Source organism: Vanacampus margaritifer, chromosome 5, assembly GCF_051991255.1.
Source record: "Vanacampus margaritifer isolate UIUO_Vmar chromosome 5, RoL_Vmar_1.0, whole genome shotgun sequence".
Taxonomy (NCBI): domain Eukaryota; kingdom Metazoa; phylum Chordata; class Actinopteri; order Syngnathiformes; family Syngnathidae; genus Vanacampus; species Vanacampus margaritifer.
The window spans coordinates 21,241,906-21,255,492 of record NC_135436.1 but is presented as its reverse complement, the minus strand read 5'-3'; the positions used below and the strand labels follow the sequence as shown (position 1 = coordinate 21,255,492).

Here is a 13,587-nt window from a genome sequence, read left to right as displayed (position 1 = left end):
TTTGTTCTAAATGTACAATAACAAAAAAAAATCTAGGTTTTCATACTGTTGTTAACAAGTAGAATTTTTTCATCTATAGCCGTCAATGGCAGTGAATGAGTTAAAAAAAAAATCGGAACAACTGGAAAGATATGTGCCATTTGTATGAGATTTAATCTAATTTCCCAACACCAAAATATTTACCCTAAAACAATTTTTAAATTAAGTTTTTTAATGACTTTGTATGTTTAACTTTTTATTTATAACAGAATTTCCCCCCCCCAAAAATTTAAGTATCGTGTAAACTTTCCCATCAACACAATTATGTGTGCACAATTGACTCAACATTTGTTATTGTGTGCACAGCAATTATTGCTATGCATTATTTTAATACATTGGAGCATGCTCACGGGATGCTGCTTTGATAAAATTGCAGCAATGTCCTGATTTCTCTGTAGACAAAAAAAAAAAAACGTGGATAGAACCTGACACCAAATAATTGAATTCCTTGCCCAAAATTCAGGGGAAATGTGAGCTTTTTGTTTAATTTTGTATTAACACATTTAAGGAGAAAAAAATGACCAAAAGTGTCACTCCTCTGCTTGGGGTAGTAAAAACACCAACAGCAATAAATCCAACAATTCAAGACATTACAAAAAAAGAAGTCCAAGGGTGAAGAGCTACATGATGCCCGGAGGCTGTCCCTTTCCCGCAATCTTTTTGGAACACTCCAACAGAGCGTTGTGGATGTCCTTTGCACACGAGATCTGGGACTTGATCATGCCAAGGTACTGGGCGTAGGACATGGACTCTGTCTGCACCGTGTCCGGCTTAGTGGCGGTAGGAACCAGATTGGGTGAATGCTTTGCGCTGTCGATGCTCTGCGAGAGGCACTCGTATGCCAGCCGCTGCATGGGTGGATACAGGTCAGTGGAAGATTGCATCACAACTGGAAAAGACGGTTTCGAGGTGTGTCTTTATGTCTCACCAAACACAGCTCCAGCTGATCGCAAAGGGCGTAAAACTCCTCCAAGCTCTTGTCGAAGCGCTGAACAGCGGTGTCACTGCTCGTACTGAAAGTACAAGAAACGTGTAAAGAATTGATAGCATACAATTACAACCTCACACTAAATGCTGACTTTCTTCATCAATTTATTGTCAAATTTAATTACAGAACTACCAGAATAAACTACATGTTCTATATCTTAATTATATTTGAAAATGTATCTAATAGCATTTTTTTCCCACTCAATATTGTGATTTAATACATTTATTTTATTTGTTCTATATCTTAATTATATTTGAAAATGTATCTAATAGCATTTTTTTCCCACTCTATTGTGATTTAATACATTTATTTTATTTTTTAAAGTCAGATTACAGTAATATTGTGACTATCCCTTCAAATTGTCATATTTCATGAAACAAAACAAACATGTGGACTGTACCTTTTAAACCATGGATTTATCTAGACACTCGTATAACTAAATACAATTTACACATACTGTTACTGTATGCAGAGGGTGTTTTTATCATTATTTTAATCCACATCGAAAACAGGACCCACTACAGTACATACTTTAAAAAATAATCAAGAAATAGTACATACACTCCGTTATCTATAATCGTGTTGTGGGTCAAGTTGAGTGACGCGATCTTCATTAGGTTCTGTGAGGATAAAACACAAACTAGTCACTATTTCCACTCTATGATGAGCTTGGGGTGGTATCATACAAGGCGTGTGTAGGTTTTATTACCTGAAGACTTTCTTTCAACTGCGGAATGAGCATTTTAAATCGATGCACAGGGTCGAAGTCTTGCTGTTGATTCAACTGCTGTTGCTGCAGAGAAGCGGCTTGTTGTTGTTGTAAGCCTGGACCGCCGGGTTGCTGCTGTTGAGACGCCATCTTGGCTAGTCCAGACAAGCACTCTGACACCGGAAACACAATATAGTATACGTTTCCGGTTGAGCTTTTTTTTTTTCAAATGAAACAATAACAGCTTTTGTTTATGAAAAAAGAAAGATTAAAATGACTACGATACTAACCTTGGGTTGCATAAAAGGGGAAAGTTGAACGCTTCGTCTCTTGTTAAAATACAAAAAGTAAGCAGAAATATATTCAATAGATTTTTAAAATTAAACACCTTTTCAAAATTAAAGGTACAGAGCTCCAATTCTAATCACGAAGAAAGCTAAATTATACAACGGGAATGATTATCGTAATTATGACAGTAAAAACTATAGATTAAAACTAAACTTTAGAATCAAGTTTTCAAGTGTTTTTAATTGATGTAATTAGAAATAAACGAATTCCGCTTTTATTTTAATTTTAAATCCAGTATGCATAATGCTAATTCGTCAACGTGTTTTTGGAACGTAATCGTTTGAATGAATAACAAACGAATTTGAAGGCAAAATACATCAGCTCCTTTATAAATGGGCCGGAAACCCCGTAGTCGGTCTCGGCAGCGCCATTCACTTGATAGCCACACAATCCAAAATGGCAGGAGCCGATGGAGACGATTCTCTCTACCCTATCGCCGTTCTTATTGACGAACTGCGGAATGAAGACGTCCAGGTGGGTGGCGAGCGCTTCTTTTTACCTTCCCGTTAATAATCATCTGGAAACGGGAGGCCGGTCGTGTGACATTTTCCGTACCGTTTGCTAACTGGTTAGCAATGCTAAGTAGCGAATATGCTAGTGGGGCCTATCCTAGTTTCTCAACCAGGGGCGCACCCTTGTCTAGTTAATCGCTTGGTTCTTGTAGCTACTGTGCGTAATAAGAACAATATGCGCAAAAAGGATGTGTAGTATAGACTACTATTTGTTGTTCGACTGTTACAACTAATAACTAGAAGCAATTGAGCGCTGTCCAGTCATTGGGTTAGCCTCTGGCGTTTTTCCGTATCAAAGGGTTAGTAATGATGACAAGCTTTTCATCTTCAGGCTGAGGCATTCTTTAGTTTGTATTTTCATACCTATTAAATTTCAATGTTCAACCAAGTTGCCATTTGTTTCACTGCTTGATTAAACCGATGTCCTCGCCAGTGGCCTTATAACACAATAACAATAGTAGTAGCAGTGCGCTGCTGTATTTTAAACTCAGTCATTTTAACCCTCGCTATTCGCGAAGCTTTGCGACCAAGACCTGTCGCGAATCGTAGACACGTCACCCGCTTTAAAATGTTTTTAATTGCCTTTTATTAATAGTTCACATTACAGTGGTTCGATGTTGTCACCCTTGAAAACAGGGCACTTTTAAAACGTTGACAACAAAGATTCATTTCCCAGGGATTTTTTAAAAAGGAAATCTAGATAACGTTTGAAATCATAATACCTCTTTTCAAAAATGTGTTTTGGAGCATTTTTTGAAAACTGAGTATGAATAACCAGTGAATCACACCTATGTGGAGCCTAGCCTCAGCTCAGGTAATGGTTTGTTCTAGTGAAATATCTTTTGGGTTAAATGATGGTTGACTCAATTTGTCGCTAATTCTCTCTGTTGCCATTTAGTTGCGACTGAACAGCATCAAGAAGCTGTCCACTATTGCGTTGGCTCTCGGAGTGGAGCGGACTCGCACTGAACTGCTTCCGTTCCTCACAGGTAAGCAATCAACTCGATGCACCCAATAAAAACATCATGTTTTAACAATGCTATCACATGTTAAGGCGCGCTATCAAGAATGGTGTGCTATTTTCAAGTGTGTATACTGGCGTCTGTTGGAACGCTGACCTCTCTCTGTGTTAGACACCATCTACGATGAAGATGAGGTTTTGTTGGCCTTGGCTGAGCAGCTCGGCAATTTCACCATGTTGGTGGGAGGCCCAGAGTATGTCCACTGTCTCCTGGTAAGTTTCAAACTAACCTCAAATACTGAACTTTAAATCTTGTAGTTTCATTAAGGCTGGATTTACACTGCGAATGATTTTTTTTTTAGGACTACATTCATTAAATAATCAAATCTGAAAATATTTCTTAACTGCCGGCCCTGCTTGAGTGCAAATCCCAGAATAACACTTGAACCATCCAAATCCATTCTAAGAAGCTAAACCGACTTTTCTGGCAGCCTCCTCTGGAGAGCCTAGCGACGGTGGAGGAGACGGTGGTCCGAGACAAAGCAGTGGAGTCCTTGCGCAAGATCTCTCAGGAGCATTCCCCAGTTGACCTGGAGGTCCATTTCGAACCCTTGGTCAAGCGCCTATCCTGCGGTGACTGGTTCACCTCCCGCACGTCGGCCTGCGGGCTCTTCAGTGTCTGTTATCCACGCGTCTCCAGCACCGTCAAGGCAGAGATTCGCCAGTAAATCGAACCTTCTCACACAACCACAAATTCCTTTGGATTAGTTTGTGTTCCACTTGCTGTTCGCTATGTTTGTGTTTGATCAAATGTTTGTGATTACTTGTAGGCATTTCCGCACCCTGTGTTCAGATGACACTCCAATGGTCCGTCGTGCTGCCGCTTCAAAACTGGGCGAGTTTGCCCGTGTGTTGGAGTTGGATTATGTTCGAAGTGACATCATCTCCCTCTTCACGGCTCTGGCGTCTGATGAGCAGGTACTGGCCTCTGTACGAGATCACATGATAAGCATGGAAGCAGAAGCTCATCAGTTTAATATGATAAAAAACAAAACCATTAAAACAATAAGGAATAACAAATTACTGATGCACTTATCTTTTTTTTGTAGCTCAATTATAACATGAAATAAACCACCCAAGTAATATAAAATGTAAAAAAACAACACTTTTACAAGTTGTTGGTTAGCTGGCTAATGTTTGAACATAATGTACAGTTTTACATTTTCACAAGTTTGATTTGATTAAAATTTTTCCCGATTCACTTCAGTTCAATTTGATATTGATTAATTATGGAACATTAGTTATTTTTAAATATCAATTACATGATTAAATATTCCAAATAAAAATTTGCAAAGGCAGTAATTGGTTAACTGATTTAGTTTATTAATGAAAGCATTATAAATACTTAAGCGTTACGCAAACATTGACATCAGCCCGGATGAGATGAAAATATTTAAATAATTCGGAATATTTTCATGCTTCTAATTGTAAATATAAATTAAAGATTCTGAATTGTCTTAAAGTGCAATAAGTCAGGTCTTTCATAAATGTAAGAAAATACATTTTTAATGTGAACAGTAAATTTAAAAAAAAAAGCTGTAGACTACAAAAAAATCGACCTTTAAAATTCTATTTTCTGATTAATTTGTGGGGAAAATAAATACTGTATTAAAGTAATGGATTCATGGTTTTATGAATCACTATCAGGCTCGGAAATAAAAAATTGATTTTATTTAAGCCCAGCCCTACTTCTTATCAAACATCTAAAATCATAAGATCATCCACGGAAGATGCACTGCATGTTTTGTTGCTTAATAATAAATGCGAATTAATTGACATCAAAGCAATCGCTAATACTGGACAACGGTAGGTTGAACTCTATTCTTTTAGTCAAGTATATAATGACCCCCCCCCGACATACACACAAAATGTGATTATACCATGAGATTCATGGGGTAAATGCCACAAACTTCCTACTTCCGGGCAGCTACCAAACCTCAGCGCCTTGCCTTTCCTCCCTCAGGACTCTGTGCGTCTGCTGGCAGTGGAGGCTTGCGTCAGCATCGCCACTCTGCTGCCTCAGGAGGACCTGGAGACCCTGGTGATGCCCACCCTGCGACAGGCCGCCGAGGACAAGTCCTGGAGGGTCCGTTACATGGTGGCCGACAAGTTCTCCGAGGTAAACGTGACATCGAACGTAGAAAGTCACACTTTTGCTGCAGTTGGCATGAATGTGGCTCGTCGTCTTGGAGTAGAACTCAGCTGCGCTGTTCAGACTCTCCTCGCTGCGAATCTAAATGGGGCAGACATGGGAGTTTCAGGATAAGGCCTTTTCCTGCTGCCGTTGTTTGCCACTGTGCCTAAGTGCTTGTTATGAGATTGCGCTTTGTCAGTGCCATTATGACGGATGTTTAGTGGGATCTCATCCGTGTCGTGCCGAGAATCCTTACTCGCCTCTTAGTTCCCCTCATCCATGTCAGTCGTTTAGGAAAATGGTGTCAATCTGTTAACATTCATTGCTTAACTCTTTGACTGCCAAAAACGTTAAATAACGTTTAGTAAAATCCTATGGAGGAGTGCCAAAGACGTTTTTTTCCAAAACAGAGGTGAAACTAACCATTTTCTATTGTTGATTACTGAAAAACGGAATAAGGTAGAAACAAACTTTTTTTTTCTGATGAAAGATGAGAGTCCAATCTTTCATTTGGTAGTATGTGTGTTTCCATAGTCCAAACACATAATTTTCTGTGGACCTTGAAAGATCAGTCAAAAATGCTTAAATCGGCTGGCGCCCACGGCATCCCTTTTCTGAAAACGTCTGGCAGTCAAAGAGTTAAATTTCCAATATAGAGTAAAAAAAACAACACAATTTAGACAGTGAAATAAGTTAATTACAAGGGCCTATGAAGCAATTTTTACTCAAAGTTCAATAAGAGTTGGCTGTGCATTAGCTAATGGTACAACTGGTTGGAGCTAATTGGCTCCCTTGAAATGATCCACAACTTAAATTTATTTGTATGGTTGTTTTACAAATAAGCAAGCTAAGGATGCTTAGTGTTTCACAACCTTTGGATTGGGTTTTCAGAATAATTAACCTTTCTCTAGATGGTACCAAATACTTAATCAGCCACATGATTTTATTGGTCAACGTTAACTCTTAAAAAATATATATTTTTTTTTTAAGTACTATAATTTGAATTTAAAAAATGTGTATGATGGTTGAGATTTAGTTACTTGGATATTGAAAAAGTCTCTTGATTTTCTTTTTTCTTCTCTTCTCCAGCTTCAAAAAGCAGTGGGTCCGGAAATCACGAAGAATGACCTGGTCCCGGCGTTCCAGAACCTTCTCAAGGACTGCGAAGCTGAGGTCCGTGCCGCGGCCGCTAACAAAGTCAAAGGTCAGTCCATCAATGCACATTTTAGGGAAAATAGCAACTCTTGATTAATTTGAAGAACTTACCAAGTGTTCTTGTTTTGCTTAGAATTTTGTGAGAACCTCCCAGAGGACAATCGTGAGCAGATCATCATGACTCACATCCTACCCTGCGTCAAGGTAAAAAAAGAAAAAAAAATGCAGATGAACTTTAGACTCCCATTTGCCATAAAGTGAGGGCAAAAGGATGTCTTTTTACAGCCCACCTTGTAACTTTTTATGAGCTTTGCTGACACCTTGAGAAGAAACGACTTGTATGTGGCGCTCATTATTTTTTTAAGATGATATTTAGATTGGCCTGCTTTTTGCACAGCTTTCAAACAGCAGGGGGCACTGTTTACTACATTGACGTCAGGCTATAATTCAGCTCATTCTGTTTCATCATTTGGGAATTCAAATATTCCCATGTAGAGGTGGGTGATAATCATCGTCAACTTGACTTTCATGATGTCCAATTTGATATTAACGAGTTTTAATAAATTCTCTAAAATTGGCGGGGGGGGGGGGGGCTCAATGAATTGGCTGAAAATTAGAAGGAAGTGAAAGTTCTCATTTGGCAAATCAGCGGGCAGGATTCAGTCACGTGACGAAGACTGGAGAAGTGTTTACAATTGACAACATGGAATCAAAGTCTCGTTTTAGTGACTAATAAACTTGGCAAGACTTCAGTCTGTCTCCCTACCCTGGAAATGATTTGGGGTTGACAAGACTAAAATAACATGGTAACGTGTGCCGGAAAACGCTCGCCGTGAAAAGCACTTCTGTCCCAACGCGGACCAAATGGAGGATTACGTGACTTTGAGACTCCACAAGTGCGACTACTGCTAAAGAAACAACAAAGCAAGTAAACCTTGGCGATGCCTCACAAACGTCTTAGCTTGCCGTTATGCAAGCGAGTGAAAGTTGACCGGATGTTCCAATCCATATTGGCTTCATATTCATATATTGTCATTACAATATATGCAGGATGCTGGCTCTTTCTTAGTTATATTCGTTCCATCAAATCAAAAAATATATATATACTGGTATCCCCCCCCCCCCCCCAGCTTTTGTCGTTGTGATTTCTGTAGTATTTGGCAGTGGTGCACCAGTACTTAGTGCAGATTAAAATGTGATGATGTAAACGGGTGCATGTGAAGCAAAGCACTTTGGGCACCATATGGTGTAGTTAAAAGCGCTATATAAAAAGTAGTCCATTTACCACATCTGTTATTATGGAATAATAAAAGACATTTAGTTGACAAAGATTCAGAAAGATCAATGAAAACACCCCATATAGCCTGGAAATATTAATAATAAAGCTTTCATTGTTAAATGTTGCCGTAAAATGTTTTGCAGCAGATGTATTGGGCAAATTAAAAAATAAACAAACGCCGTCAATAATTCTGTGAAGCGAGTGCAGATTTGCAAGATTTTTTATTTTTTTTTCCCTTCTGTAAAATATCATTATCGAGATGTTATTTTGGCCCATGTAATTATTGAATGAACTTATTCTTATTGTGTCAACTAAATAGTGCTATTGTTTTGTGGCGTGTGCACAGGAGCTGGTTTCCGACACCAACCAGCATGTGAAGTCAGCGCTGGCCTTGGTCATTATGGGCCTTTCTGCCATCCTGGGCAAGGATAACACAATAGAGCATTTACTGCCTCTCTTCCTGGCTCAGCTCAAGGACGAGGTAAAGGAAATACACATTTTGTTATTCACCCAACCAGACAGCCGGCAGCCATTTTGTTTCCATCACCTGATGTTGCACAGGCATTTATTTTGTTTTATTACTACAGACATTTTTATTTTTGCCAAGAAAAAATGCAATGTGGCGTCTTCATTCTTTGGTTCGACATTTTCACATGTTCTCCTACAAATGTTTTGGAATAGTTGAAAGTGTCATTGCTTTCCTCAGTCCTATTTAAAGTCGGCCCACTTTTTCATGGACGCAAAACAGGAGCACGCGTGTCTAATTAGATTACACACGGACAGCTTTGACATGCACAACTTTGATCATTTGAGTCCAGCTTGGATAGTAAAATTATGCATTATATACATTTAATGTATTGTTTTAGGATTATGAAAACTACAAACTGTATTACAGTATTTCTTTATTTTTTTCATTTATTTTAAGTGATATAAGGGTGAGAGAGAAAAGCGGCCCTGCAGTTTTGCAACCACTTTTTGTGTCCTCAGTGCCCCGAGGTGCGTCTCAACATCATCTCCAACCTGGACTGCGTCAACGAGGTGATCGGCATCCGCCAGCTGTCGCAGTCGCTCCTGCCGGCCATCGTGGAGCTGGCGGAGGACGCCAAGTGGAGGGTCCGCCTGGCCATCATCGAGTACATGCCCCTGCTGGCCGGTCAGCTGGTGAGTCACGCCACCGAGGGAGACGGCTCGTGTCACCGGCAAAAAATGTCCGGCTGATCCCTTTGACTTTTATTTTATCGCGGTGTGAAATGCAGGATAAATCCCGTTTGGTTTTAATTACGCGTGTCTGCTTAGGGCGTGGAATTCTTCGATGAGAAGCTCAACACGCTTTGCATGGCCTGGCTTATTGACCATGGTAAGTAGATGCCAAATTGCCTCCTTTTTTTTTTTTTTTTTTTTTTCATGATTTTGCATTTTTTGGGGTGATGTAAAGTATTAGCGTTTTTCTTAGGTTTTTTTTCTCCTTTAAATGTACCCTGTAAGTCAGCAGAAGTTCAAATAGAGTAGACAAAATATTTCATTCTTGACATTAGAAATTTAAGAAAACTCCTCGATTCGATCTTAGCTCTCCTACTTGCTGACACCCATGTCACTCACAAGGCAGGCCCGGTCTTTTAATGCCACACACACATCATATAATTCTAGCTACAGCAGCCATTTGTATACTCGACATTGTGAAATATACATCATCTATCAGTACAATGCATTTATTTTAACAAACCAGTTTAGTTTATGTAAACGCACTGCAACAACCCCCCCCCCCCCCCCCCAAAGAAAAAGGCGACACAAGATGTCCTACACACGAGAACATTGTCTTTTGGAGCAAGTGTTAAAGGGCTTTGTTCCTCTCCAGTTTTCCCCAATTAGAGATGTGTGATTGAGGACAAAGGGCCAGCTGCATTACATCATTGGAATGTTGTGAGTGTGTCTGGGGGGGTTCGGCTAAGGGCCGGGCTACTGTTACATAAGAAAGGACATGCGTGCTCCAGAATGCTTTCCTCGTTGGTTCCATACCGTCGTTTTAGCACCTTCACCATTAGGGCTGGACCATTATGGGGGAAAATAATAATCGTGATTATTTTGGTTGAGATTGAAATCACAATTAAAAAAAATTATTCATTGATTCTCAAACTTAATAATATCCTTTGATATATTTATATCCTTGAATTTTGAGGAAAATAAAATTATTTGAAACTTTAAACTAAAATAAGAAAAAGTTACAATTAAAAGAAGTACTAAAGTAATTGCAAAACGAATGCTGGGTATTACTGCGTGTTTTGGCCTCTTGGGGGCAGTGTGGTGCCATGCATCGATTGTGAACACTCTTTACAATGAGAACAGAAGAAAGTCGCGATTGAATTCTAAAAGAACTTGTTTTTCACAAATTGGGAAGAATTTGTCCCTTTGAGTGCTGTTATCTTACCTGTGAGTATTTGTAATTTGAAGGACTTTTACTCCCAAAGTTGATGCTAACTTCTTGACATTTGAATGGGATTCTCCATTCACCTGCATTAGCGCTAGCCTTGCGATGTGTTTTGTATTTAAATTACAGCTGTCAAATGATTACATTTTTTCATCAGATTAATCACATTTTAGAATTTGGATTTTTAATCATTTTTTTTTTCCCCCTAGCCAAATTTGAAGAGCACCGGTTATGTGTTAATTCTTTTGACATTTAATGTTATAAGGACGTCTTTAACATTTTTTTTGATCCACTGCACATGCTCATCCTCCTCTTTTTTTAATCAGTTAAATACTTGCATAATTTAAAATGCAGGGGGGGAAAAATGAGCCCAATATTTTGAGATGAACAACTATTCTAAATGCGATGGTTTATTTGATGTTGTGGTGGTGCAGTGTACGCCATCCGCGAGGCCGCCACCTGTAACCTGATGAAGCTGGTGGAGAGGTTTGGAGCCGAGTGGGCGCAGAACACCATCGTGCCAAAGGTTCTGGGCATGGCCAACGACCCCAATTACCTCCACAGGATGACTACGCTCTTCTGCATCAACGTGAGTCACGTTTGAAGGCTTTCCTTTGCAGGGGTCATGAGGTCACGCGTGCAATTTCCTTCAGGCTCTGTCGGAGGCGTGCGGTCAGGACATCACCACCAAGCAGATGCTGCCCGTGGTCCTCAAGATGTCCAACGACCAGGTGGCCAACGTGCGCTTCAACGTAGCCAAATCTCTGCAGAAGATCGGACCCATCCTGGACGGCAGGTAGGTTGTTGTCGCCGTCGCCATCTGCCGGAAACATCTGTCATTTGCGTGACCGTCGGCCGTTATGTGTCGTCAGCACGCTGCGGGATGAAGTCAAGCCGGTGCTGGAGAAGCTGGCCGCTGATACAGACATGGATGTCAAGTACTTTGCCCAGGAGGCCATCAGTGGTATGCGTAGCTAACATCTGCAGTCACTTTTCGTTCCAATGATGACAACGATATTAACAAAGTCTTTATTTCCTCTCCCCCTTCAGTCTTGCCTTGGCATAAGTGAAACCACACGTCTCCGACGCAACCCTTTTACAAGATATTTATTGATGTTCAAGATCAATGGCTAACTGTATAGACCGATCCGATAACCGATTTTTCTTCTCAATTATCCTCCTCCAAGCCCCTTCGCTGTAAACGGATGCTTCACCGTCAATTGTCCATGTGGTGCATGCTGACTAATAAGTGTTAGTTGCTAGCTAGCCATCTCGCAGCCCCACGGACTCACATTCCTCCTTTTACTTTTTTTTTTTTTTTCGCCCATTGTTAGCAACATCAAAATGTGACATTGTAGGATAAGTTTCTTGATGTCACTAACTGGCATCACTTTGTATTGCTGCTCCTCAAATCATTGCACAAGAATGGCAAAAGTGGATTTGTGCCAATGAAAGAAGCAGCAGTATCTTGAACTGAGCATTTGATCCGGCCCACCTTTAAATCGTATTTAAAATCAAAATACAATTTTAGAACTTCCACTACATTGTATTCCTGATATGGTAGTAAACATCCATGATGGCTTAATTGGTTCTGTACCTGAATTGATGAGAGTTCGGGGGCTCGGGTGTGACAAGACTGCACCATTTGATGACCATTGTGCTTTTATTGTTCTTTTCACTTGATGCTGTTCTACTGTATCTTCATCTGAATAAACTAACAAAGAACACGCGTGTCACCTTGCTTTGACTGGCTACACTTAACAGATGAGCAAAAGCATATTAAGCTCAAGTGTTCACATTTGCATTAACTTCTGCCAATTAAAAGTCAAATGCAGCCCTTGAGCCCAAACGTGTTTTGCCACCAGGCAGCCTTTGTACCTAATATAATGGTGGTGTGTCCATTTTGTGGCGATGAAACGGAACAAGTACAGCTGACCCCTGCTTTCAGTTTATTTGGCCTCCATTTTGGCTTCTGTCTTGGGGAGCAACACGCCAAACTTGTCTCATCAGACCGTAGAATTTTTGTTTTCTCATGGTCTGGGTGAGAATCGTTCATGTGCCTTTAGGCAGTCAGCCAGTGGGTGTGCATGCGCCCTTTTTTTTTTTTTTTTTTTCCTCTAACTGCTGCATTGTAATGCACTCTGGTGGTGCACATCAGCACATTCTGCTAGTGTGAGGGCACCTCGGGGAGCAGCCCGGAGGCAGTGGATGTACTTGTGAAGGAGGATGGCACCAATGAGACTTGATCGTCTTTTGTATGTGGAAGCATTTCTCAAATTACAGCCCTAAGATTCATGAAAAGGAGATTAGGTTGAAGGTAAACAGCCCATAGACTCGAGGCCGCCGCCCGCTCGTTTTCATTTTTTGGGGGGATGCTGTTATTTAAAGCAGGCGAGGCAGCAGACAGCCGTGAGAGGTCCTGACGTCAATGCAGCAGCCTCCCAGGACGGCGACACTTCTTCTTTCCAGTGGAACTACAGTAGTCGAGCAAAGCTCTGTATCCACTATTCGAAAACTGCCACATAAACGCCAACATGTCGAGTGTGTGTGTGTGTTTAAATCGTAATGTAAGTCATGGCGAAGCGGTGCATTTCCCAGCATGCTTTGCAGAACCCCTTGTAAATAGTTGTAGTGGACTGTTGCTCTTTTTGCTTTGAGTGGCTGTGAACGTCCCATCCATCAAATTTTAAACAATCCACATACAAAATACAAAAGCATGCAGTTGCTGGGTAAATTTACTTGTCCTAAGACCAATATCAAAAAAAGAAAATGAAAATAGTTTTCAAAAATACCAAATAAATCTAGAGTAAAAGTAAAATGCCGTTTTTTCTCTTTTCTAAACTGACCAAATTGAATCTCAAATGAAAAGTTACATGCAATTTAAATGTTTTTGTTTGTTTGTTTTATAATTTATTTTCTTGCCGTCAATCGTAACTGTGGGGACATTTGTTTTAATAAATAATAATGATCTTTTTAG

At 40.1% G+C, this 13,587-nt stretch overlaps 2 protein-coding genes across 2 annotated transcripts; one reads left to right on the top strand and one right to left on the bottom strand.

The window, feature by feature from the left end:
• Nucleotides 1-497: 497 nt before the first annotated feature.
• Nucleotides 498-1,933, bottom strand: med29 (mediator complex subunit 29). Its single transcript, XM_077566441.1, has 4 exons — nucleotides 1,737-1,933; nucleotides 1,589-1,647; nucleotides 968-1,052; nucleotides 498-887 (listed from the first exon to the last, which is right to left on the bottom strand). Exons 1-4 carry the CDS (start codon nucleotides 1,884-1,886, stop codon nucleotides 660-662), a joined length of 522 nt encoding a protein of 173 aa, XP_077422567.1. The 5' UTR covers nucleotides 1,887-1,933; the 3' UTR covers nucleotides 498-659.
• A 469-nt stretch (nucleotides 1,934-2,402) lies between these two features.
• On the top strand, nucleotides 2,403-12,337 carry ppp2r1bb (protein phosphatase 2, regulatory subunit A, beta b). The gene is made up of 15 exons (XM_077566434.1): nucleotides 2,403-2,558; nucleotides 3,495-3,585; nucleotides 3,730-3,830; nucleotides 4,049-4,281; nucleotides 4,388-4,535; nucleotides 5,581-5,736; nucleotides 6,841-6,955; nucleotides 7,040-7,110; nucleotides 8,532-8,666; nucleotides 9,173-9,346; nucleotides 9,482-9,542; nucleotides 11,045-11,199; nucleotides 11,264-11,406; nucleotides 11,483-11,574; nucleotides 11,661-12,337. Exons 1-15 carry the CDS (start codon nucleotides 2,481-2,483, stop codon nucleotides 11,678-11,680), a joined length of 1,773 nt encoding a protein of 590 aa, XP_077422560.1. The 5' UTR covers nucleotides 2,403-2,480; the 3' UTR covers nucleotides 11,681-12,337.
• Nucleotides 12,338-13,587: the final 1,250 nt, after the last annotated feature.

Excerpts from the sequence above, each read along its gene's own strand:
- ppp2r1bb (XM_077566434.1), top strand. The coding sequence starts at position 2,481 with ATGGCAGGAGCCGATGGAGACGATTCTCTCTACCCTATCGCCGTTCTT. Across the intron at positions 3,831-4,048 it reads AGTATGTCCACTGTCTCCTG|CCTCCTCTGGAGAGCCTAGC; the intron begins GTAAGTTTCAAA and ends CTTTTCTGGCAG. Across the intron at positions 9,347-9,481 it reads CCCTGCTGGCCGGTCAGCTG|GGCGTGGAATTCTTCGATGA; the intron begins GTGAGTCACGCC and ends GTGTCTGCTTAG.
- med29 (XM_077566441.1), bottom strand. The coding sequence starts at position 1,886 with ATGGCGTCTCAACAGCAGCAACCCGGCGGTCCAGGCTTACAACAACAA. Across the intron at positions 1,053-1,588 it reads ACGATTATAGATAACGGAGT|TACGAGCAGTGACACCGCTG; the intron begins GTATGTACTATT and ends TTGTACTTTCAG. Across the intron at positions 888-967 it reads ATCAGCTGGAGCTGTGTTTG|CGGCTGGCATACGAGTGCCT; the intron begins GTGAGACATAAA and ends CCACCCATGCAG.